A 24427-nucleotide genomic window follows, 5' to 3' on the forward strand; every position below is an offset into this window, starting at 1 on the left:
GTGTTGCTGTCTGCAACATCAACGCCAAACATTACCTTAATCGGTTTATATAGCTTATAAATGGGGAATAGTAATAATGAATTCGCCTATCAAAAATTAGAGATTTAATTAAATTGGGATCTAATTAACAAATAAATAAAATTTAATAGAATTTTTTTTTGAAGAGGATTCTAAGAATACTAATTTATATATAATATTTTTTGCTTTATTCAAACTTTTATTGTTCGTAGGTTGTATGATTTTCTTTTATCAGGTTGCAACCATATAATTACCGGCATAAAATATAAAAAATCAGATATATATTATTGGTTTCTTGATAAAATGATTTTAAAATTAATTAAATTTGTATCAAAATAATGAAAATGATGCCAACTAAGAAGGGTGTATTGGATTGAGATTTTAAAGTATTTTTTTGCATTTATGAAATTCGAGAGTATTTGATTGGGATTGTTTGAAATCTATTAAAATCTTGAGGTATTCAATTGGGATTTCAAATTATGCTACAAAATCTGTTGGTATTCAATTAAGATTTTAAATTATGCTTTAAAATCCAATGGTATTCAATTGGGATTGTTTAAAATCCATTATAATCTGATGGTATTCGAATGCTGATGAATTTTTTCTCATTTCATAAAATAATGGATTTTGTGGCATTCTTCAGTGTATTTTAAGTTTTTTGAAATCCCACCACAATCAATGGGATTTTGAAGTATTGTACCTAAATCTTATCAACTCTGCGATATTTTATTAAAAATCCGCAAAAAATCATAATATCATACAAGTAAAAACAATCTATTCAAATCCCAATTGAATACAGCGCCGTAATATTTTTTTTAGTCAAACCTAATTTATATATTTTTTAACGTTCGCCTCAAATATTTAAGATGCCAGGACCTTTGGACCTATTCTCATTCTCTCCGGCCCGTAAAAAATAGGATGATGGACACCTTCCCATTTGAAAGCCCAACTCACGAAATCCCTAAAAATAGAGATATATATTCGGTATCACCAGTGCAAACCCCACGCCTCCATTGTTTCTTCACTCGCATTTTTGCATCTCAAACCCTAATTTCGGAAGCAAACAAAACCGATCATGGCTGAAAGAGGTGGTGACCGTGGCGGTTTCGGTAGAGGCTTTGGCCGTGGAGGCCGCGGCGGCGATCGCGGCCGTGGACGTCGACGTGGCAGCCGTCGCAACGACGAAGAAACCGCCTGGGTCCCGGTGACAAAGCTCGGCCGTCTCGTTCGCGACGGCAAGATCAAAACAATCGAGCAGATCTATCTCCACTCTCTCCCAATCAAAGAGTACCAGATCATTGATTTGCTCATTGGACCGTCGCTTAAAGACGAGGTGATGAAGATCATGCCGGTTCAGAAACAGACCCGGGCCGGTCAGAGGACCCGGTTCAAGGCGTTTGTGGTTGTTGGTGATGGGAATGGACACGTTGGATTGGGGGTTAAGTGTAGCAAAGAAGTGGCCACTGCTATTAGGGGAGCGATTATTTTGGCGAAATTGTCTGTGATTCCGGTGAGGAGAGGGTATTGGGGGAATAAGATTGGGAAACCACATACTGTGCCCTGTAAGGTTACTGGGAAGTGTGGTTCGGTTACGGTTAGGATGGTGCCTGCCCCTCGTGGAGCTGGAATTGTCGCGGCCCGGGTGCCGAAGAAGGTGCTGCAGTTCGCTGGGATTGATGATGTATTTACCTCGTCTCGTGGCTCGACCAAGACTCTTGGAAACTTTGTCAAGGTCATTTTTCGTAATTTTGCACTTCTTTTTATGTTGATCTGATTAATATTATGCTTTTTTCTGACTGATATGTGCTTATGTATGTGACTAGTGTAATTTGTTGCTGTAATGTGTATGACGCTTTTGATACTTCTGAGGTTAGATCAATCATGTCTTGTAAAAACTTCTCTACGGGCAAATATTGACAATGAAAGCTGAGTGGTATTTAAATGTAATTTTTGCTTTATTTGCTTTCTAAACCCATATTAAATTTGCAAAATTTCTCATGGCATTCGATCTCAAATACTGGGTAGGCACTTTATTGTTTGTTGAGTGTTTTAACATCGTTCTGACAATTTATACATATACGGAATTTTCCTAGTGCATATTAATGTATTTACATTAATGTATTTACATTAATATTTGATTATTCATTGATTTTTTCCATTCCTAATTTGTGCAGGCTACTTTTGACTGTTTGCTGAAGACCTATGGGTTCCTGACTCCAGATTTCTGGACCGAGACTCGATTCACTAAATCTCCATACCAAGAATATACTGATCTTTTGGCCAAGCCAGTATCTAAAATCACCTTCACTGAGGACCCTGTTGTTGAGGCGTGATGTCTTTTTGCTCTTTCCAATGGTTAGAGTCTGTTTTGCTTAGAACATCTTGATATTAGTTTATTGCTTTTTCCAAAATTTCTGGCTTCTTTTAGAATTGTCTTAACTTTTATAATGTGTTGCTTAGACAACACTTTCAAATTTTGAATAGACTTATCTTGATGTTGGTTTCTCTGTTTGTGCATGACAATATTCTTATTGCTAAAAGTTTCATTATGATGAAGATATATTTTCTGGAAAATATTACAGAAATTACTGAGATGCATTTATCATCAAAAGACTAGAAAGCATTAATTGCATAAAAGAGAGTATAAGGTTTCCTTTGTCTGGTCAAAAAATTGGTTTGATTGGAATTAGATAGAAGCAAGAAATGTAAATCGGAGTTCGGAAAGCCAACAATGATTATTTAAATAACGCAAACATATTTTGTATGTGTGTTTGTAACTCAGTTTACTGCAATTTTTGAATGAATCTTGGTCCTTTTCGAGCAACCCAGTGCTAGGGGTTATTATGCTTCAGTATAAATGTGTGAGCAAAATTTATCCTGTTTGATGATTATGTCGCTGTGAGGAATTTGCAATTTCAGTTGCAACTTTCTAGCTCAAAGTACCAAGTAGCCTGAAGATCTTTATCTAGTAGCCTGAAGATCTATGAGTTTATGTAAGAAAACGTCGAAGATGTTTTATTTTCAAGGGCATCTTGTAAGCTTCAGTTCAGAGTTTGTTTAGAGTTGTGCTGCTGATGCTGGTTATAGTTGTGTTAAATTGTGCTGCTGGATGCGGCTTACAGTTGTGTATCCCTTTACAAGTTAAAATAATGAAATGTATTATATATTCCATGTTTATATATTGTTTCTGTATATGTAAAATAATTTTAATTACTAGCAATTAAAATTTAATCATAAAATGTACTATTTAACAGGTTGTGTCCTCTGGAACTTCAAAATCTACCCAAACTTAATATACGCACGCAGAGTACTAGAGTAGACATAAATCGAACTAGGAAGTTATTGGCCCTGTTTTGGGGAGCTCTTTTCTGAAAATTTAAGTTATTTAGTGAAAAGTAAGGGCTCATTTTAGAGAAAAGGCAGAGCTGTATGTATTTTATTCCAGAAGTAAACCTGGGTTCAAACTAGAAGAAAACTAGAAATACCCTAACATAGAACGTATATTCAGTGACTGGAATCTATGTACAAATAATATATACTTAAAAATGCATAAACCCCCAATAAAATTAATAATTAATTTAATATGCAGAGTAAGTGTATATATTCCTTGAGCTCGCCAAGAACATTCACAAGTCCTGAATATCAGGACAGCTCGGAGAAACAGTTCCAATTTGTTGAAGCTCGACGTTATTGCAGAGAGCTTGGGCAACTTCATCTTTCTCTAGTCTTAACCTTACATCTCTGAGAACAATTCCTTCACAGGGATGGCTCTCGCTGCAATCGAACTTAATAGCCACATCCGTCGCACTCGTTCCTGTTATGTTCTGATACACCACGTTCTTCACCAGAACTGCTGATTTCTGTTGAATTTACAAGTCCGTGGATGTCAAAAGAAATAAGTCCAGGGAGTGAGGTGCTAATTGACTGTTAAGCATATACGGTTCTTAGAAATATCATGACCTGTTTTTTACATGGTTTGGACTTGTCGCAATAGTTTTGATCTATGATGATGGGGTATTTCACATCTTCCATCTCAATATTCTCAAACTTTATATTGCTTGCATTTCCTGATCCTCCCTGCAATAGGCAAAGGCATAGTGAAGTTAAGCACCTATATTTCCGCAACATTCTGATTTTAGCTTTCGTAGCTTATTTTTAACCTGATACGTCTTAATCCTGACACCATTCGAAGTTCCAGAGATCTTAGCTCCGTCAACAACTACATCTGAAACATGAGCTTCCGAATTCCCATCGCCTAAACTTCCGATGCTGAACTTACAAAAACGAATCAGATAGTAAAAAAGTTTGTGCACACAGACTTAAAACAAAACTGATAGAAGAACAGATTGTATGTACCTGATACCATGACCTGGTCCACAGGTTATATCTGTGATTTTCAGCTTCTGAGTTCCACTTTCAATAGAAATACAATCATCACCTATATTCAAATGCACCAAACAAAGTCAGTACTCAGTATCATTTATTCACTACTATGAACTGCACAAACACACACACACACACCAGTTTGTATAACGGAGCTGGATAGCTGCATGTTTTGGGTGCGGGTGATATGGACCCCGTCGGTGTTAGGACTGTCTCCGGGTGCCGTGACGGTGAGATTCGAAGCTTCCACTTTCTCACATTTCTCAAACGATACTTGTATCTGCTGTGCATTTTGTATATTCAGGTCCTTCACTGTCAGATTCTTCATGTTATAGAAGGTCAGGGCCTGCAATTACATGTCCATGCAAATATGTATAACCCATTAAACCAACATACACAGACTACAATTATAAAATATCCGAACTTGTTAGTACTGGTAGATTATTTACGTACAGTCGGCGCTTCCTTGCAGGGCTGCAGAAACAAAATCAGTCAGTCAGTGATTAGTTTGTTAAATATTACAGCAAGGAAATAAACATATATAAAAGTAAAAAAAATTGAAAAATTAGATTTTTGATAATATTAGAAGTAGTGTAATAATTCCCGATTAATACTTAAAAATATTTCATCGATTCTGATTCGACTAAAAATCTCCGGTTTATCGAAAAAATTTCCGATATATCTTGAATCGACACGTCAATCGATCAATTCTGATTCTCAATTTTCTTGTCATGATTAGAAGTTATTAAACTAACCAAAAATGGAGTAGCTCACCTTGGATTTATGGACCTTACAAGAATTCTTCCACCAAATTTTGCCATTACCGTCGACAACTCCACCCCCTTCCACTACAAGATCGTCAACACTATCAAATATTAGCCAGTGTCTCTTGTCTTTCTTGTAGTCTCCTCTATCGTCCGATGCTAAAATGGTACCGTAGATCTGTTAATTATGAAGTAGTTTAATTGTTATTTTCACACATATATGCATCCGAAAATATATAAAAATAATTCTGCTTAATTAATATCTATATTACCATGGTAAACTGTAGGTAAAGCACAGACGAGGATTTGTGTTACCTGCACAGCCATGGCAGATTTGCAAGGCCCTTCGAATCTGATTTGCTTCACAAGATACTTTTTGTTTTCCGGTACCTCAAAAACTGCTCCCGAAGAACAAGCTTCATCCCACGCCTTTTTAAATGCCTGATGATCAGTGAATAACGAAAGTACGATAAATATTGCACGTAAGAATTATCTAGTAGATTTTTTTTAAAAAAAAAGAAAGAGATTATCGATAGGTAAATAATTAATTATGATTTATGAGTAATATGCATGCATTTGCGTACCTTTGTGTCATCAGATTCACCGTCACCTTTAGCTCCATAACTCTTGACACTCACAATTTTAGCTGCACTTTCTGCCGCAAGCTTTTCCAAGTAACTTGAAATCCCACCTTCAATAACCTCGGCCATGTCCGATGACACGCCATCCGAGCTTAAAAACGGTGAAGGGTATGCGCGAGAGTCGAATCCAGTTTCTCGATCAGGATCACTAAAAAGATGTATATCATTAATATTAGGCTGCACTTCGTCTTCAAGACTACAGCAGGGCGAGATCATAGAGTATACAAGAACAATAATGATGAGCAAGTGGAATATATGACTGCGTGGAGCCATTTGTAATTATGAAATAAATGTTTCCTTTGCAATATGAAGGATTATTATGCGACGAGCTTTATTGCATGGAGAAAATTAGTACATATATATAGAAGTGGCAAGAACTAGGAAATTTGTTGAAGGACGAGGGGGTAGAATGAAAATCATACAACTAAAAAGCACTGTGATGATGGATTCTATATGTAGGGAGGAGCTAGGGTAGGGTGTGGGTGAAAGAGACTTCACGGGAGAGATTTAGACGAAATGTTCTCTTTTCTTTGGATAGCTTCTCAATCTAATGAGTACCCATGCATTCATGTTCAGTATCTTTGTCTTAATTAATATTATTGGCTCTATTCCATAATTTTAGTTTGTTCCGCTCAAATTAACAATTTTCTAGTACTATACTTTACATGTTATTGTTTTAGACTTCAAAACAATCTGACAAATATCTATACTATACTATAAAAAGCCAACATAGGTATAATTTGTAGTCGTACAAAATTTTGGTTCGGTACTCTCCTCTAAAACTAAAAGTCTACAACTAGATATCTATTAAACAGTTTCATATACTAAAAACACTCCTTATATATACTAATATCTTTTTAAATATAATTTATAATAATTAGTTAAAAAAAGGTGAAACTACTGTTAATAACATATATTAATATTAAAAATTACTTATGGATAAACGTATAACTAATTATAAATATACAATTTTGAATATCTTTTGTCTAAAATACATATAAACAATTAAAGACGCAACTTTTTAATTATAACGTATTCTACTCGAAATTTAACACTTACGTATTATATTTCATTACAAACACGAGCCATTACGTAACATATGAAGATATATGAAATATGAAAAATTTGATTTAAATTGAATAATAAACTGTCACATATTAATATAGAAAAATATTTATAGATAGATAATAAATTGTGAAAGCTAAATTTCCGTTAGAAGATATAACGAGTTGGTTAATATAATTTAACTAAAATCCAATTTATTAATACTAAAATATTAATAAAATGGTGTTAAAAATTAAATTATAATTAATAAATTATGAATCATATATCCGCCCGTGCTTTGCACGGGGTTAAAGGCTAGTATATTTTAAAAATGAAATGTATATATTCTTTGATTGTATTAATCATATATTTTTCAATTATATCATATAGAGTATCAAATTTATGATCGAAATTTAACGGCGAAATTTGAAGAAGGAAGTATAATTATGCAATACTCCACTTAATTTTTTATTTGATTTGTATTTTCACCGAGTACGAAATTAAACAATTCATAGCAGGACCATGAACCTAGCTAGCCAGTATTGAACTATGATACTCCTCGGATCTTAATTATAGTATCATGTTTTGACTGGTTTAAAATTAAACTGTTCCAAATTTTTCGTAAATTATATATTTTCTAAGTCTTCTCTAGAACCTATATTATTTTTATTTATAATTCAGTTATTTTCACTATATATATTAAAATAGAACTATTATTGTGACATAAGCAGCGTATCATTTTATTTGAGAAGGCCCGTCAAACTTTTTTATTATCAATATTATATATAAATGGCTATAATTACGACGTATTACACCCATATCAATTGCTTGTTAAACCTGCACGAAAGTATAATACTTTGAACTGGGATCAAAAAATTTCATGACGATTCTTGATGAAGAAATGTGCACTGAATTGGGATTCCGATTCATGAATCTGAAGAATAGTGAGAATTTTTTATTCTAACATTAATATTTTTCAATTTCAAAATTCAAAGTTATTTGATACCCATTCATTAATTCAACTAATTATCGCATGACCCCGTTTAACCCCAAACTAGCTAGCTAGTTATTCACGTCACCTTTATATCCTGCTCCTTTGGAATCTCCAGTTAACGGCTAAACGCAAAAAGTTGCAACTTAATCCATTCTATTAACTAGATTGCTATAAATACTGGTTGCTGAATATTACAAAATACTGATAACTGAAAAAATTTGATATAAATTTGGAGAAATAATCCGGGATGCAGAAGCTAGAGTAGATTATAGATTTATAGTTCATAACAAATATAGATAACATAGTATAGCAGTTAAGTCTCCCTTTCACTCTCTTCGTGAAAGTTTCTCCCCTTTTGCTAAATTTTGCTAATTATGTACTGCTCCCATATTATAGGGTACTTGATCCGAAATTTATTGAATATGAAATTAATTAATTGTTTATGTTGTTTCGTGCACTGTATTAATTTGTTCATATGATATGTTATATAACTTGAACAAATTTATCAAATTCTTTCTGTATATGCATGAAATGGATAAATTATACTTTCAGAAATTATGAAAATTAGCTTTTGTTCTCGGAAAAATATTTTGTTATCAGTGTACAAATTATTGCATGAGCAAGTCCAAGAGTGTCCTAGTGAAAGCCCTAAATATAATATAAAATATTATGTCCTAGTGATTTAGGACATGTTTTACCAAACTGAACTCCAACAATGTGCCTTATTCTCACAATATGTATAATATTTTATTATTAAAAACTCTTTTTCATCATTAAAGCATAACATAAAAGTAGAGAGAGAAAGAGAGTGTTCATGAGAATTTATAATAAAAAATAAGATAGGGCAAGGAGAGATGTGCCCTAAAAATAAGGCTTGAGGAGTTTGTCCTAGTGATATAAGGCATCACTAGGACATTGTTGGATCAAGTTTTTTCATCAATTGCCCTAAATTATAACTTAGGACATGATATAGGGCATCTCTTGGACTTGCTCTAAGGTATTTACTATTTAACCACCCACTAATGATAATCCTATACATGATTACATATTTACATAGCTAGATCAAGCCTATATGCATGCGTGTATATATAATCGGCAGATTGCAACTTCAAGATGACGACACAGCTAGGGTTTTAATTGGTTAGTAATCCATTTGTTAGGAACATTTGCACTCTAATTATTAATTACGGTTGACTTAGTGCATGGTTAATATACATTTTGCGTAATTAGGATGTGAAGATTAAATAACCACATATATTTAACAGAATTAAGATTAAAAAGCTCAGTAATCCTACATATATATATATATATATAAATGTAGCAAGTAGTAGAAAGTTCCAAAAGGGATAGGATTGGAGTAGAGGAGATAGCTATTCATGTTTAAGGGACTCTTTGTCTGCGCCATGATTCATTTCTAGATTTTAGTTGAGTTTCTTGAAGCCTAAGTTGTGTGTGGAATCTCGATGTTCCCTTATCGTTTGTGTTTGCATGTGTCGACTTGAGACATAATCATCGCCCTTAGGACTGATTATAGGTAGCACTATCATCAACGTCGCTTAATCACTAATGTTAGGGAATGGTTTGATTATAGTTTACTAGATTATACAATCACGAGCTTACGCGTTGCTCCTTGGTAGTTATGACCGAAACATATTCAATCAGTTTAAAAAGAAGTTCACTCCAACAAGATTCTCATGTCTGTCAAAAAAATTTAATGAAAAGATATGATTTAAATAATTTAAAATATTAAAAAACCTGGAATACGATTTTTTTTTTATTTTTTCTGAAACAAAATACGAAAAAAATTTATTCAGGATTTTTAAAAAGAAGGTCACTCCAACAAGATTTTTCAGTCCTTCAGAATCTTTCTAATGAAAGAATCCAATCCAAATAATTTTAATATTATTCATGCTAGATAATAAAACTGGAATAATTGGGAGACGTGTCAATTGATTTTCCAAATATATAAACAACCATTTGCAAGAAAACTAATAATTGTACAACAACGCTAAAAACGGATAAAGATCTTTAATATTGCAAGATTAACATTATAGACTATATAAAGTGACAATAGCTGACAAATCATCCACCCTGAGCCTCTTGGCCAGCAAGAAACCAGTGCATTCTCATTTCTATAAGTTACAACCACATTCTCCAGCTAATTTTATTGAGTAGTCTGCATTCTTGTTTTTAGCTACTGCATTCTGTCTGACAATTTTATTGAGTGATTCAAATACTGATTTCAATATGCCATCGGAACATCTCCTGTTCGGGGACAGGAAGAGTCAGGGTCACTAGTCCAGTAGCGGCCTCATAGGTGAACTCAGCGTCCACCTTTTCCACTCTGCATTTCAGCGGGGGTTGAGATGAATAAGCGCCAAAACGGCCACATCCTCTAACCCTCAGTTCAATGACTGCAGTTGCCTTTTCCTCGCAGAGCTCTGGTTTAGCAAGATTGACTTTAGACTCCTCTACAGCCCCGCCTGTGTTAAACATGTCAAGCAAACCAATTGCCGCAAAAGATATGTTTGATGCAATCTCCTGCAATAATAAGTATGATCATTAACTCAGATTTCATGTTAACAATCTGGATCTTTAAAAAAAATGCAGTCATAACGACACTTACTTGAATTGGACAGAAGTGGAACAATTCATATTCAAGAACTTTGAGAGTAACTGGAATTGCAGAGCCTTTTGGTAACTTAGTAAGCACCCCTGAAACACCGAACATGAAAAAGTTCAAGCTTGGACATTTGCAGTTTGACACTCTAGACAATAAGATAACTTTGATGCAAAAGGAGACGAGAGCCAAACTCCCTTGCATTTGATACCTCAACAAAAGATGCACTACAAAATCTTAATTCTAAACTTGACTATGATATGTTATTTTATTTTTAATTTTCTCCTCGATAACTTTCTCTCCATCTATGCCAGATTTCTTTACACATGCAATGACATATAGTATCATCTACGATGATGTCAGATATTATTATTATTCATCCTAGTGAATGCTGGACACCCTTCCCTGCTCATGATTAAAAAAAGGTTTAGGGTTATATAACTATTGAAGTATTTTACTTTTTATTTATTTTAGTTTATGGTATATGCCTAAACTTTTATGTAGTACATGCTAACAGAGTACCATTATAACATAAACTATGAATATAATAGTTTCTAACATTTGATAATTTGTAACCACATTCCGAAATTAGCTTGGATAATTTACCTGATCTATGAGCATATATTACAGCCTCCCCTTTCCAGCATGGGCCGGCAACTTGATCTATGCTATCAATATCAGTAATTTTCACTGTAGTAGTGAGTGTTTCTGGAGAGGTGTCATGAATACGAATCTTCTTTACCTCCTTGCACCAACCTGCCCCTTGACAATTAAACACACCCACCACACCACTGCACTTGTTTACATTCCAAATTTTAAGCAAGCTGCAAAAAAAATGAAGGAAGATGTTGGCTAATTAGACTCTGAATTACAAATTCCTGCGATCTGCTGTTATTTAAATCCAAATGAGTATTACTAACTACAAGTACAGAAACAAGTTTAAATCCTGTTTCACGAAATTAAAAGTAGCAACCTTTTTCCATCTCTAGCAGGATCAGTGAAAAGGCAATCATGTGTGGGTCTGCCAGGCAATTGAGCACGGAGCACTGATCCATCAGGAAGTACCAACTTTCTGAGAATATCGAAGTTGTGGTTGCCAGGCTTGTCACTTTATAAAAGCAAAAATAGAAGAAGCACATCAGACTTCAGTCGCGGAGGTTTACACAAAATCAATAAATTTATCAAGGTCTCAGCCTCTGAGGTCATTTTACCTCACATATATTGGACAGCCTCCAATTGATCTAGCGGCAGCATGATAATCAGCAGCTGGATGAAGACTCTGCAACCAAAATAAATATTCATAATTTTTTATTGCCAAACTATTAGTCTTTGACAGATGAATTCTAATTAGATTGGTCTATGTGATGCATAGTCATTATCTCACTGCAGGTACTTCATTAACAGAACTTTTTCTTGTTCTAATAATTACATGATAGTTTCAGCTTGCTAGCTCTTAAAGCCAGGTGAGTTTTGCTAAACCAATAGATTAACTACTCTTCATTTTTACAAAAATAAATAAATCAACATAAGCCAATTGACCATATGATATCATGTATGTAAATGTAACTATGTAAGTGTGATACTATGATGGTCTATACATAAACAAAAACCCTGGATTCCTGCAAAAAAAAAAAAAAAAAAATTAACGTCTCTTGATATGAAATTGGGGACTACTTACATGGAACATATCCCAATCAGGTTGCATAAATTCTCCAAGGAACAAAGTGTTGTAAGCCACTGAGGAAATGTGTATAGTATGAGAAGCAGGGTCTCGAGGGTAATAGTCATCAGAAGCTCTGACTACAGCAAGTTTCCTTGCACTATACAGTCCGTCAGTATTATGGCTCATACAAGAAATGCAACCATTATCAGGGAAGTTTTCTGAAATGGAGGCTTCAAGTGCCTGGATATAGCTGCGCGTAATAGAAACTCTTCCACCGAAACCAGCACCAAGAGTCTCAATAATGGTCTGGACATCTACTTTCACTCCATCTACTCCACATGAAGCAAGGTAAGAATGAAGCTCATTAAAAAAATTAAATACTTTCTTCGGATGCACTAGACCCAGGCCTTGCACAGAAAGACTGTCCATGACAATGTCGGGTTGGTTTCCTAGTACACCAGGAGACTGAACAGGGTATGCCAAAGCACTGTCATAGTGTTCCAAGCCCGCTCCATCTGGTTTAACTCCACCCCAATATCCTGTTATAGCATGCCACATATAGACAAACCTATACCGATGAAAAATGGGGAAAACAAAAAAGAATATTCAGTACGTGATGAAGCAAGTTCATCTCTTCTGAATTGATAGACTCTACAAGTTTCGAGTAGAATTTGTCCCATTTTGAAGTCGATACAATTTTATATTTCTTAAAGTAAGGCAAGATCATTGATTACATGTTGTATGCAATGCAATAACTTAGCAAAACATCATGGCATATGTAGGGGCCATGAAGAGAAGGAAACAAACTTCAGACTATTATATGGAATAGAAGGTCTGATAAACAACTCTGAAAAGTGAGTTATCGTTTCTACTTAACCTCCCCTACTTAACAGAAATTCCATAAAAGGGATTACAAATACAAAAAATAAAATAAAATGTCATGTTATAAAAGTTTGGAAGAGAGACAAATAAAAGCAGGCAGTCTAGCAAAAAAATTGACATACTTCACATTGTGACGGTTTTTTGCATCATTCACAATGAGCTGCAGGCCGGGGGGTTGGTTGTCAGTATTTTCTTTATTTTGAAATTTTTCATTCTCCTTGATTCCTGTCAACCTGCTGGCAAACCTGTAATTTCAATCAAGAACAATGTTAGATGAAAATCCGAACTAAGATTGTGCAATCAATAAAGATACCTAAAGACATGATGCAATTTCTGTTAAGTATAAATAATATAATCAAACTACTGCACAACTTTTAATTGAAACAGGTTGTGTTAGAAAGAGCTACATGCCCACATCTATTGTGACTTACTGTGCGCCTTCTTGTACAACACAATTGCTATCCTTATTATCAGTCCCAATCTGTTGCCATCCATCATCAATAATTAGGAAACGAGGTGAAATTCCTCCTTCAGAGAAACTGCAGCATTAAACACTAATTCATTAGTATTCATTTATCTTTCAGTATTATGCCGAAATTGTTTTAGTTTCTTATTTTTATTTACCTTTTAAACCCATCTTCAACACCTTCAGCTGTGACATCGGTGTAGAATGCATCCCATGTACACCAGCCAAACCAGTCTAGGAATGCAGGCAACTGTAGATTCCAAAAAGATAACATATTAAAAAAACTCTAATTACAGGCCCTAGGAGAGTTACTCGATTTAAAGCAAATGCATAGAATTCTCTGACCTTTTTCTTCTCACGGTGACAAAATGTTTGCAAATGTTTTTCAACAGCTCTGTTAAACAAGTGAGAACTTCAGTGTGACACCAGGATCATATTTTGACAAATTTCAACAGTTTCTAAAGTTTATGTATACATTTTTAGTATACAATAACAATCCGGAAAGGCAAAAACGAAAGCATCTCAGTCTTACTATATCACTTGATCATCTTGCTAAGTAAATATACTTTCCAGATATTTATGTTCTTGTACTATTACAGTATTACTGGCACAAACATTAGGAAACTATCTAAAACTTTAGACAGGGTTTGCACTTACTTCACACCCTGGTTAATGACTTCAAAGGGATTTGTCCCAGCATGCATGTATACGAGGGAATTCCCTTCCTTGGTTTTAACAGAATCATCTCCTGAAAATTCAAAACACACATTCAAAATGTTTCTTTCCGGCTTCTTTCACTAAATGTCTACAAACTTTTCTGTCAAAAAAAAATAAATAAATAAATAAATGTCTACAAACTTCACTTCCAAACATATTTATTGTAACTGAGGTTTCACATTAGCAATAGATATTTATTCCGATTGACATTTAAGGTTTGCCTATCTGTAATTATGCAATGAGCAGAGTTGAGCTTGAGCAATCTAGAAAACTCACCACTCTCGAGGCAAATCTCAAGTTCATTCTTATCGTTACCCTGGAGAACAGCACGGAACTGGCCTTCAAGAAGTGGCAGAAAAACAGTATAGATAGTTTTTGTTTCAGATTCGCCTTCACTGGTATCTTTGCTCTCAACAAGCATAAACTGCGTCTCCAATGGAATATCCTTGCCACATGATCCCATTCTCTGAGTCATCCACCATAACTTGAAGCGGAAACAACATATGAATCGATGCCCCCTGATTTTGGTAATTAGAAAATAATGACGTTATGTTTACCACTGAACTTTTTAATTTCATCCTCAAAATAACCAAGAATTTGAGTTACTTTGTTATAGAATTCATATGCATCCTAATTACTATCAATCGAAAAAATCATCACACAAAATGAGATAAAATTATTTAGTTCTTACTCGAAGATGCCCACGGGAAAGATATGAAAGCTTTTGCTAGTTGGGGCAGTAGCACCAATGAAAGCACCAGCCACCAAGCCCGCGCCTGATCCTGGAGTCAGCACAATATTGTCCGGCACAGCCTTCAATATTGTCTTTCCATGAATGACAAGTTCACCATCATTGATGGAAATTGTAGGTGTAATTGTCATGTTTTTGTTATGAACTACAATCCAGAGCACAAAACATACAACAGATGTCAAAATAAAACCCGAAAAGTAAATTATATGCACAGCTAACGCAACGGCTGCAAATAAAACTGCAGAGAACACAATAATTTATGATACCCTAAAATTTAGCACAAAAAAAATTATGATACCCTAAAACTGAATAACAATATGTAAGCTCTGAGTGGGAATGCAAGCAGAACAATTTCATCTTTCTTTTCGAAAAAATAAATGCATTGAACCAAAGTTGCAGCAGAATCAGAGTTGCAGATACTTTCTTGTACTTGAGAATCAAAGCAATTACAAGAACAATTTACCGTAGGGGTAAAGATTTTCTTGTATCATAATTCCTTAAGTACTGGTATGCAAAAATAATCAAAATCTAGAGTGAAATAAAAACAAATTCCTAGTGCGAAGTGAAATAGGCTCGATTTCATGCCGTGGCATGTCCTTAATTTTCCACGTAGCATTGTACATGACTATGAAGAAAGCTTTGCAAGCAGCAAAATGAAATTTGTTGCAACAAATTTTGTTGCTGAATAAAATGGAGTAGCGTCAGCATGTTTGTCCATAGATTTCTAGCACCACAAAATAAATTTCTAGAATTATATAATTTGAACCCCATGAAATCATGAATGGCATATGTTGAGCATAAACACATTGCTTGAATGAATAAAAAGAAATGCAGCAGAAACATTTACCAGCAAGTTTTCTGCTTCCTCCAGGGATGTTTTAACAAACACAACAAAGCAGATTTCTTTATAATCTGGGAAATGTTAATATGCTTATATATACGGGTGCGTGACTGCGGTGTGTCTATGCTGTAATGGGCATAAAAAAATTAGTATAAAATTCAATTATAAATTTATTTAATTCCAATAATAAAACTACTTAAGTTACGTGCCTTTCACTTGTACCGTATTCTTTTTTGTGATTTGGAATATGGGTTCTGTCTTTAGTAAATTTCTGTACATATTTTATGTATTTAATATTAGTAAAAGGTGTTCCCTGGATCCCGTTTATATCTAAGATTTTTATAATATACAGGTCTATAATTTATTTTTAAAAAAATTATTTCTTCTAAATAATATATATTTGTTTTATATTTAAAAAGAAAAGAAACTTAAGATTATTTATAAAAACTATATTTTATATATAAATAAAATAAAATACTGTCGAGTCCTGCGTTCCAGACCTATATAACCCATGAGAAGGGGAGAGTGTTATAAGAAGATCTTTCATTAAAAAAAATTGGTTTTTAAATGAGAAGCAAAGTAATAGTACTCCCTCAATTCCTTTTTAAGTGTCGTATTTTGACCGGGTTTGAATTCCAAATTAAGTGTAACATTTACATTTTCAAGACAAGCGCTTATGTTCTCAATACAAGTGGAGTATTCTTTTTACCTCAATACCCCTACCTTTGAAACTCTCATTGAAATTTATTCATGGTTGATGGACCAAATTGGAAAATAAAACTTATATTAATGATAGTATAACTTAATAATTGCACATCTTAATAGTTGTGCCAAGTCAAAAAATGACACTTAAAATGGAATGGAGGGAGTAATACGGAAGTGATTCGTTCAATGATTGTGATAAAATATGGACAACTACTAGGAGGATAAATTAAGCATACAAAAAACACATAAGCCACAATTATTTGGAGATAGATACAAGCGGATAAAATAACGGGACACGGAGGCAGCATAAATAATCAAAGATTAAGAGTATGATTGGGGGATGGCCCACCAGGACATATTTGTACAGTCACAAACGTGAGAGACGTTTACCTCACTTTGGACTTTACCACTAGACTCACATGTATTTTCTCGCTTTCCACGCCTCCGATCAAAATATTTGAAAAGTCACGTTCTTCCTGTCATCCTCAAACTATTTCTGCTCCAATTTACAATTTTTAATTTACCTTAAATTTATGTTACTGCACAAATGTTATGATGCACATTTTATTGTTCTACTATGCTATCCATGACCATTATTAAAGATTGAAGTTCAATCATTGAACGAGATGAGATCTACTCTCGAGAAATGAATTTCTCGTAATAATAAGATCAAAATAATTACCAGGTCAGACAAGACACCACTGCAAGATGCACGATCGTGCTTTGTTTCCCATTACTATTTAGGGAATGATGTTGGTGGAACCATGGAGTATATTTTTATGCCAATTTTTGGGCCCGAATAGAATGAGGATTTGACGTTCAGAAAGCGGAATGTTTCTCTTAAAAAAAAGACTTGGAATGTTTATTCTCTTTCGAATTAAGCCATGCCACAGCCTGATTATAAAAATAGATTTAAAAGCTTCCAGTCCTTTAATTTTTTCCATAGCTTCCTAGATTTTGATTTTAAATAACGAATTTGGTCAATATAATTTTCCCGTATTGCAAAACAAAATATACACCGTTCATCAACCATAATCCAATTTCACGACATTCATTCAATTTGGAATGTGTTGAAATTTTTTAGAATGTACAAGTCACTATATTTAATAGATTTTAAGATTGTAGTCAGTTAAATAACGAGATTTTAGCCGGTTAAAATATGACATGTGATATTTGAAATTCCAGCATATACAACATGTATTTCAATTATACACGTAAGAGAAAAGAAAATGACTTGGCCCCAAGTCAGATGACAATTGCATTCCTTGGTAAAACCAAATGGGCAGAAATGCTTCAAGCAACCAAGGTAAAAAGGAAATCAGCAAAGAAACAATTTTAGTGCAGAGTGGAAATATAGCCAACTTATTTACACCCACAAATAAACCCCCCCTTCTGTAACCCTCCATCAAACTCCGCTAAACAACTAGCTCTCCCCACAAACAAATGAAAATACACAACACTTCAAAATAACATAAACACCTGGGACCTGCATTCTAGTTATCCCGATAGAGAAGGGTCTACCAAAAAAATAATTATAAACCCGAGAAAAAATTAATCGATCAAGGACACGTTAGAACTCCAGTCTTACCGGAGGTATAATATGTCGCGGAGCTATCTGATCTCATCCTTCACCTTCACTGATGTATCTCTCATGAGTGACAAGCTTAGATTATTGTACCGATCTCGTGAATACTGTCTTGATGCTTTTCTCCAATCTGTACCAGACTTCATCATCGTGGAAAACTCTTCGTAGCTTATGCGTCCATCCTGCAGGTGCCCATTTATATTAATAAAATTGAAGAGTTCTGATACTAAGCATGCACGAATACTACCATAGCATTCCACATACAGTGAAATTTATGTAAAGTAAAAGTACATCCCTAATGCACATAATGAACTTCCATATATCTTGCAGCCTAAATTAAATAAAATGATCATAGAAAGCAGTATGAAGAATGAGTGGCATACTTAAAATTTAAGGTAAAAAATATTAGGCTAGCTATAAGCCCTTATTAGAGCGCCAACCAAGATGTTGGAACACATGAAGTCCTAAAAGTTGTACAAAAGAAAATGAACTTTTTCTAAAGTAAACATTCTTTTAATGGGACAAACATGATACTAGACAGGACTACACTGAATATATATAATGACAAGAGAAGATATAATCACAAACCTTGTCTGTATCAACATCTTGAATAATAGCATTGATGACTTCCTCACTATTGGTGTCAACTTCATCAGCCAAGGCCTCCCTTAGCTCTTCGATCTCTATGTATCCACTTTTGTTGTGGTCGAAGAACTCAAATGCTTTATAAATGTGATCGTCACTGCCCATCTTTTTCAGGTGGACAGAAATTGCTACAAACTCTCCATAGTTCAGGTGCCCGTCTTTATCAACATCACCCTGTGGAATAAAAACTATTTACAATTGCAGACGAAACAGTGACTGGAAAACCTTTAAACTCAAAATATTACAAGAATTTTTACATACAGATCTACATACTTAAAAAAACAAACAAGCAAAATAAAATCTGGTTCTGATACGTCGTATGTACGTACTTTTATCAATATCTATTATATCTTTGACTTCAAACCAGAACTATTAATATCTATCTTTGATTTTAATGTAAACAAAAACCTAACTAACTTTTTCTTGATATGCTTTCTCTATGCGTCAGATATGACACAACTAGTGAACTAGGTATTCAGAGAAATGAAGCTACTTAAAGTACAGACATACGGATAGGCCTAGTCTCCACTTGGAGAATGTCAGTGAGCACCTCTAGTCATCTTATTTTCAAGTTTTACTATATATAAAATTTTATAAATAAAAAAAAAAGAGGATAAAGAAACAATTTTGGCATAAAAAAAGTCAAATAGATGTTACTCCCCGGGTGATTGAACTATAATATGCAAACTAGTTGACTCGTTTGTTGCATGAGTGCATTTTATCTAAGAGAACACCACCTCAACATATAAGTACTCGGGCTATAAAGCCCAAGCCCCTTGCCTTATAAGGAAACTCAAGGTTGTATATTCAGTTAAAGATACGTTAATACTTACAGCATCCATAAGAACTTGAAGGTCTGCATCAGGGATCTGCTGACCAAGCTTTTGCAACCCCGCTCTCAATTCATCAATGTTTATTTTCCCCTTATTGTTAATATCCATAACTTTGAATCCCTCCTTGATGCCTGCTACTTCTTCAGCTGATAAATGCTCAGCAATCACCTGCAATTCGCAACATCAGTTAAGAATAGCTGAGAATGGGAATATATTGGCAGATGCAATCAGAAAAATAAAATTTCTGAAGTATGAAAACCATATGGAATAAATGTGTCATATGGTGAAGCTGTAGGTAAATACCTGCAGAGCTCTTTTCTTGAGCTTATTCATCATTGAGAATTGCTTTAATCTTGCTTTCACAGTTTCACCCAAATTAACATTAGGGGCCTTCTTGGCATTTTGTATCCAAGGATGATCTGAAATCAAGTAGAGGGCAGCATCTTAAATATTAATGAATATTACAATCAAGATTCAAGAATTTCACAAACAATAGAACATTATATTTCACAAACAAGGGACTCGCTTATTTACTGAATCGCTAATTACCAAGCACTTCCTGAGCAGAAAGCCGCAACTTCGGGTCAGGGTTGAGCATCTTCTTCACAAGGTCTTTTGCATTATCAGATACCTTAGGCCAAGGATCTCTTTTAAAGTCGACAACAGATCGTATGATAGCTTGTGCAACTCCTTGTTCAGTTTCTGCACATTTACAGACCAATATATTGTATTATTTGATAGACCAGCACCGATTTATATCCTTGTTCAGTTTCAGCATAACAGATACAGTTTATTTTTAAACTTGGTAATTTATTTATATTTTTCTTGGTTCCAGCATAACAGATACAGTTTGCTTCTAAACTCAGTAAGTTAATAAAATTCTCCGGACCTGAGGCTATTAATTTATATACATGTTACAGTGTATATAAATAGGACAGTTAATAACAGATTCGATTAGTGGCTAGAAAATGTTACCGGCAACCTTCAATCTTTTGTCCTGATACCTAGATATTTTATACACGGTATAGGCTCATATCCTTAACCTCTGAGTTAAAGATCCTTCTACTTATTTTGGTAAAGGATTATGGAAGGGCAATTTTGAAATGAACCTTCCAGACTCCATAGTCATTCAGAGTTGTTCAGCAGGCCCAAAGGAGCTCAGACTCGAACTCAGTTATAAGCTCATGTTCATATTTCATTATTATGCCCATCTTACTTTGCAGGCTACAGATGGAACCTACTGCATTGCTCTCTGCTTGGATGTACTAATTTTAGCACCAAGCAAGATAAGTTACAAGATCATAATTTAGAAGTGTAGAGCAAAATGAAGGCCCTGTTATTCTTTCGATATGCATTGCATGGAGGTGTAGATGCATAACATCGATACTTATTTAATAAAAAAAACCAAAAAAGTAATGGTATTGGCTCAGCAAGAAACAGACAATGGAAACACTGATTCTTCTTTAATAATACAAATAACCTATGGTATTTCAACTCAGCAAGAAAGAGAGGGACTTGCCCAAAAGGGTGGAACACCAACATAGTAATATAGTGATTTTAATAAAACAAAAACTACAAAAAAAGAGGTGATAAGTTATGGCATTTTAAATTGGTAAGAAAGAGACGTACCTGCCCAGAAGGGTGGAACACCACATAGTAAGATGTAGAGGATTACTCCAGCACTCCAAACATCTATTTCTGGACCATAATTTCGTCTTAGCACTTCTGGAGCCATGTAGTAAGGACTTCCAACAATCTCATTAAATCTCTCACCTGTTATGATTAAATGAGAGTCAGCTAGTGTCAATGAAGCAGGTGATGTTTCCACTTCCATGAGCTAATTAATGAGATGCTAAACTTACCAGGTTTAAAGAACACCGACAATCCAAAATCAATCGCCTTCAGGGCTGCTGTTTCCTTCTTGTTTGCAAACAAAAAGTTCTCGGGTTTAAGATCCCTGTGCATTACCCCATGCTTGTGGCACATCTGCATATCGATTTGTATATCCATAAAGATCAAAATCAACTTAAGATGATGATGAGGACCTAAAAAATCTTTTTGACAAAACAGTTTAAGACAGAGCAACAGACAGAGTAAATCTCATGCAGTTATGCTTCAATTCAGATTGAATAAAAGAAAAGGTACTGTATTAAACTTCACTTGCTACTTGTTATAGCATATGTTAGAAAAGCTAAAAAAGTACAGGCTGAAAGGCAGTGATTCAGCAACAGACAAATTGGATGTCAGCACTCAAATTTCTACTTTGACATTAGAGATTAAGATCAAGCAAGTTGCACAGGGTAGCTCCTATGCTTCAATTCAGATCTGAATATAGGAAAGGGTATATCGAATTCCATTTGCAACTTGTTATAGCGCATGCTGGAAATTAAATGTCGCGCTGAAAGTCAACAATTCAGTAGAAAGTTGAAGTCGGATGTTAGCACTTCAACCACTCAAATCTAGAAGCTTGCACAGACATACCCAAAAAAATTACACAAAAGACAGCCTACCTAATCTGAATTTAAAATTCAAAGTTCAAACAATAAGAAAAATAATTGGCTGTAAAATGTTAATCCAGTATTGTTAGGACAACAATCTCACTTATGAACCATGATAAGAACAAGATTTGCAAGAGATTAACCTAAGTTGACTTTCAAGAAACATTGTGCCCTAACTCATCCAAAACTACAAGTGAGTATAAGAATTTCAATCAAGACACCATGTCAAACATCTATCAAACAATTTCACATAATCCAACTTTCATGTATACACATAAAGATGCGGATCAAACAAAATTCTAAGAACAATTAGCAATCAATACATAAAGACATAAGTACAAACTTAGGATAATACCTGAATAATTTCGACAATGGTCTTGGTAACACCAGCAGCAGCTCTTTCAGTATAATGACCTCTAGCAACAATCCTATCAAACAACTCCCCACCCTCACACAACTCCATAACCAAATGAACAGCTTCATCATCCTCATAAGTATCTTTCAAAGTAACAATATTAGTATGAACAGGCAAGTGCTTCATAATCTCAACTTCTCTCCTCACATCCTCAATATCAACTTTAGTCCTCAGCTTCTTCTTGGAAATTGACTTACAAGCCAACACTTCACCACTAGACTTATCTGTACAGCAATAAGTGACCCCAAATTCACCACGCCCCAGTTCAGCACCAAGCTTATAAGTCTCCTCTATCTGATGGCCAGTTGGGTTTTCAAGAACAGATGATTTGTAACCATTGTTGCCAGCGTACTCACCTGAAAATGGGTTGGGCTTATCTTTACTCTTCTTCTCCTTAGATGAATCTGAGGGTGTTATACAACAATTACCCATCTCAAATTACTAACTAAAACAACAAATCTTGGTGATTTAGAGCAAAAGGATTGGATTTTTAAGTGATTAATGGGGGATTGAACAGGAGATGGGTGAAAAAATGGAGAAGAAGAGGGAGAAAAGTATGAAAAATGGAATCTTAAGAGAGAGAAAGGAGGGTCAAACAACGTTTGGCTTATTTGTTAAGACACCTTACAAGTTGTATCTACCGCAAATGTACATGTTAATTAAGTGTACATTATTAATGTGTGTTTGGTGTTTGCTTTGCTGTTAAATGGAGTAAGAACTCAAAACAAGAAAATTGGGTACTTCTAGTGCTAAATTATGAGTAACTTTTTAATAAGATAGTATTAGGTATCGTTTTTAGTCGAAATTTTTGCTGTCAAGAACTCTTTGTTTTCTAGAAGATGGATAGAGTTTGCTGTGAAATGCTGCTGACCTGCTGTGTTAATTTTTTATAATTTAGATATTAATATTATTGAAATTATATTTTGTTAAATTGGTATAAATAATTGTATATGTTATGAATGAAAGATGGTTAGGGTTGCAAGAAAGAATGAGTGTTGATAGGGGTGAGGTTTATAATGAATGGCATGAAGATAACAGCTCATGACACCACTAAAATCAAACATGTTGTAACCGTCACAAGACTCGCCATTCACAAAGAGATTGCAATTTCAGTTATGAACAAGTAGGAACTGCTGTTGCTCAGTTACAAACAAAGAAGTCAAAAGCTGAAGAACATGCACGCAGTCTGGTGATCTTATTCTGTCAAAATAAGATTCATTTTAAATAAAAATATCATATCTACATATTTTATAATCTAAATGCTTAAAAAAAATTAATATCCTTTATTTAGATTAAAAAAAAATATAATATTCTTAAAAATTTAGCTTTTTTTATTATAAAAAGATATATATTTATTTGATCAGAAATAAGTAATGGGTCTCCATTATTCGTGCATGTCATATTTTGATCAGTGGATTTTTATGGGTTCCGTCCTGTCTATGTTGGCGGCCTTCCAGAAATTGGAAAAAGTAGCAACATTTACTGTATCCGGCAAGCCGAATAAAAAAGTGCGAGAGCTCAAAACTGAAAACCATTGCTCCTGTCGTTTAAATTATTACTACTGTATTTTTTTCATCATGAGACATGACCGTTATGATTATTTTTAACACATTTTCTAAGTCTTAATATTATTATTATTATTATGAATTAAAAAGTATTCATATATTTTTATTTAAAAAACAGACATTTCAAAAATAATAATTTTTAATATATGATTAAAGAATTTAGAAGTGTGTGCTAAAAAGTCAAACGATCTATATTTCCAAATAGAGAGTAAAATATTAAAATATCAAATTTTTCTGAAACAAAATCAAATATTACATGTTATAATTTAATAAACTATAATTTTATAGAATATAATAAATTCTTATTTATCCAATATTTTTTATGAATTAAAATATTCAAACTGACTTAATATCAACGCGACATAATCAGACATGTATTTTGGATTCTTCGCATTAC

General features: G+C 34.1%; 4 protein-coding genes across 4 annotated transcripts; 1 reads left to right on the top strand and 3 right to left on the bottom strand.

Annotated features, from left to right (window-relative positions):
• Positions 1–963: 963 nt before the first annotated feature.
• LOC108215805 (small ribosomal subunit protein uS5w) lies at positions 964–2523 on the top strand. The gene is made up of 2 exons (XM_017388379.2): positions 964–1750; positions 2193–2523. The coding sequence occupies exons 1-2, from the start codon at positions 1094–1096 to the stop codon at positions 2349–2351; spliced, it is 816 nt and encodes a 271-aa protein (XP_017243868.1). The 5' UTR covers positions 964–1093; the 3' UTR covers positions 2352–2523.
• A 1047-nt stretch (positions 2524–3570) lies between these two features.
• LOC108218429 (polygalacturonase) lies at positions 3571–6241 on the bottom strand. Its single transcript, XM_017391357.2, has 9 exons — positions 5750–6241; positions 5481–5606; positions 5176–5343; positions 4855–4875; positions 4540–4747; positions 4375–4456; positions 4179–4287; positions 3979–4095; positions 3571–3878 (listed from the first exon to the last, which is right to left on the bottom strand). Exons 1-9 carry the CDS (start codon positions 6077–6079, stop codon positions 3645–3647), a joined length of 1395 nt encoding a protein of 464 aa, XP_017246846.1. The 5' UTR covers positions 6080–6241; the 3' UTR covers positions 3571–3644.
• A 3612-nt stretch (positions 6242–9853) lies between these two features.
• Positions 9854–15926, bottom strand: LOC108218427 (probable galactinol--sucrose galactosyltransferase 2). Its single transcript, XM_017391355.2, has 14 exons — positions 15791–15926; positions 14884–15088; positions 14469–14710; positions 14133–14223; positions 13821–13869; positions 13634–13725; positions 13441–13548; positions 13132–13254; positions 12143–12695; positions 11676–11743; positions 11438–11572; positions 11071–11288; positions 10471–10559; positions 9854–10385 (listed from the first exon to the last, which is right to left on the bottom strand). The coding sequence occupies exons 2-14, from the start codon at positions 15072–15074 to the stop codon at positions 10074–10076; spliced, it is 2271 nt and encodes a 756-aa protein (XP_017246844.1). The 5' UTR covers positions 15075–15088; positions 15791–15926; the 3' UTR covers positions 9854–10073.
• Positions 15927–17709: 1783 nt separating this feature from the next.
• Positions 17710–23161, bottom strand: LOC108218428 (calcium-dependent protein kinase 7). The gene is made up of 8 exons (XM_017391356.2): positions 22406–23161; positions 21415–21538; positions 21182–21325; positions 20102–20254; positions 19856–19971; positions 19553–19720; positions 18663–18893; positions 17710–18256 (listed from the first exon to the last, which is right to left on the bottom strand). Exons 1-8 carry the CDS (start codon positions 22895–22897, stop codon positions 18101–18103), a joined length of 1584 nt encoding a protein of 527 aa, XP_017246845.1. The 5' UTR covers positions 22898–23161; the 3' UTR covers positions 17710–18100.
• Positions 23162–24427: the final 1266 nt, after the last annotated feature.

This window comes from Daucus carota, chromosome 4 (genome assembly GCF_001625215.2).
Source record: "Daucus carota subsp. sativus chromosome 4, DH1 v3.0, whole genome shotgun sequence".
Classification (NCBI taxonomy): domain Eukaryota; kingdom Viridiplantae; phylum Streptophyta; class Magnoliopsida; order Apiales; family Apiaceae; genus Daucus; species Daucus carota.

Coding starts and splice junctions, on each gene's coding strand:
- LOC108215805 (XM_017388379.2), top strand. CDS start 1,094: ATGGCTGAAAGAGGTGGTGACCGTGGCGGTTTCGGTAGAGGCTTTGGC. Junction 1,751..2,192: donor CTCTTGGAAACTTTGTCAAG/GTCATTTTTCGT, acceptor TAATTTGTGCAG/GCTACTTTTGACTGTTTGCT.
- LOC108218429 (XM_017391357.2), bottom strand. CDS start 6,079: ATGGCTCCACGCAGTCATATATTCCACTTGCTCATCATTATTGTTCTT. Junction 4,876..5,175: donor GTAAGGTCCATAAATCCAAG/GTGAGCTACTCC, acceptor TTGTTTCTGCAG/CCCTGCAAGGAAGCGCCGAC. Junction 3,879..3,978: donor CCAAACCATGTAAAAAACAG/GTCATGATATTT, acceptor TAAATTCAACAG/AAATCAGCAGTTCTGGTGAA.
- LOC108218427 (XM_017391355.2), bottom strand. CDS start 15,074: ATGACAATTACACCTACAATTTCCATCAATGATGGTGAACTTGTCATT. Junction 13,870..14,132: donor GTCATTAACCAGGGTGTGAA/GTAAGTGCAAAC, acceptor CTTGTTTAACAG/AGCTGTTGAAAAACATTTGC. Junction 13,726..13,820: donor GTCACCGTGAGAAGAAAAAG/GTCAGAGAATTC, acceptor TGGAATCTACAG/TTGCCTGCATTCCTAGACTG.
- LOC108218428 (XM_017391356.2), bottom strand. CDS start 22,897: ATGGGTAATTGTTGTATAACACCCTCAGATTCATCTAAGGAGAAGAAG. Junction 21,539..22,405: donor CCATTGTCGAAATTATTCAG/GTATTATCCTAA, acceptor ATCGATATGCAG/ATGTGCCACAAGCATGGGGT. Junction 19,972..20,101: donor TTCTGCTCAGGAAGTGCTTG/GTAATTAGCGAT, acceptor ACTTGATTTCAG/ATCATCCTTGGATACAAAAT.